This window comes from Mesitornis unicolor, unplaced genomic scaffold (genome assembly GCF_000695765.1).
Source record: "Mesitornis unicolor isolate BGI_N332 unplaced genomic scaffold, ASM69576v1 scaffold3994, whole genome shotgun sequence".
NCBI lineage: Eukaryota > Metazoa > Chordata > Aves > Mesitornithiformes > Mesitornithidae > Mesitornis > Mesitornis unicolor.
In genome coordinates this window covers 37,770-39,069 of record NW_010179239.1, presented here as the reverse complement: position 1 = coordinate 39,069, position 1,300 = coordinate 37,770, and the positions used below count along the sequence as shown (strand labels likewise).

Below are 1,300 nucleotides of genomic sequence, written 5' to 3'. Positions count from 1 at the left end.
TGGCAGGGGGGGAGAAGGATGGGGAAGAGCCCAGAGGGGTTACTGAGACTGGCCCCAAGGCCTTTATTTGGCACTGGCAAACACCCACAACTATTCCCACTGACACGTGTGGGGATGTGGGAGAGGGAAGGACCTGGGCTGGCTCTGCCCTGATCCTCAGGAGATGCAGCCAGGACCTTCCCCCCTGCCCCCCCACGCATGGGACAGGCTCAAACCCAGGGAGGCTTCAGCAGCACCAAGAACCAGGCTAGAAATGGCTCCGGTTGTTGCAAGGACCTCTCCTAAAGGAGGGGAGCCCTTTCCTGCCCCCTGGCAGGACCCCACGGTGGAAGGGCAGCCGGGCCATGGCCCCTGCCTGTAGCACATCTTCTCCAGGAGGTACCCGATCTTCAGGTCTGGCTTCAGTGCCTGCAGGGCAGCCAGCTCCTGCAGCACTTCCTCGTTTAACCCAGACGTGCTCAGTCTTTAAATAACATAAGGAGAAGAGTTGTTAAAAACCACCCTCTGCAATCCTGGGTGCTGGGGTGCTGGTATCCTGCTCCCTGTCCCACAGAGTCCCACCCCAGGGTGCCAGCACAGGGATGTTGGGGATGGAAGGGGGACTTGGCAGGCACCTTACCCCAGGGTCCGCAGCGAGCAGGAAGGATGTCGGAGCTGCTGGCAGAGCTGCAGGATGCCGCTGGTTCCCAGTTCGTTGTCGCTCAAGTCCAGGCAGGTGAGGTGGGGGCTCTCCACCAGCTGAGCGGCCAGGGCTTGGCAGCAGGCCCCTGTCCGCCCCCCAGCCTGCAGGACCAAGGCAAACAGGGACGTGGGGTTTGACCAGCCAGTTGGAGAGCTGCACCAGGTTGGGAAGGAGGGAATGCGGGCCCAGCAGCCCCTTACCTCAGGGTCTGCAGCTGGCAGGAGCGGCGCTGGAGCCCCTCGCACAGCAGCTGCACGCCGGCGTCACGCAGCCCCTCGCTGAAGGACAAATCCAGCTCCTCCAGGCACGGGCTGGCGCCCAGCACAGCAGCGAGGTCCTTGCAGCAGGCGCTGGTGAGGCGGGAGTACCACAGCCTGCAAGGCACCCGCTGGGAAGACCCTCAGAACCAGACCAAGGACACCCCACTGTCACCCCACCATGGTGACAGTTCCCACCTTTCAAGCTCTTCGTCTGCCTTGGAAGAGTGGAACAGAGGGACCCCAAAGGGACTTTTTTGGGGCACCTCCACAACCCTGCACTCCACCCCATGGGTTTGGCCACCTGGGAGATGCCTGTGGAATGCCGGGGGGGTGCCAGGTCCACTCACCGCAGGATGCG

At 62.9% G+C, this 1,300-nt stretch overlaps 1 protein-coding gene across 1 annotated transcript in view; it reads right to left on the bottom strand.

The window, feature by feature from the left end:
- Positions 1–247: 247 nt before the first annotated feature.
- The window catches only part of LOC104539217 (NACHT, LRR and PYD domains-containing protein 12-like), a 4,925-nt gene continuing 3,872 nt past the window's right edge, over positions 248–1,300 (bottom strand). Inside the window, 4 exon segments of the mRNA XM_010182690.1 lie at positions 248–369; positions 372–463; positions 620–783; positions 876–1,081. Coding sequence (XP_010180992.1) covers positions 248–369; positions 372–463; positions 620–783; positions 876–1,081 — 584 coding nt within the window.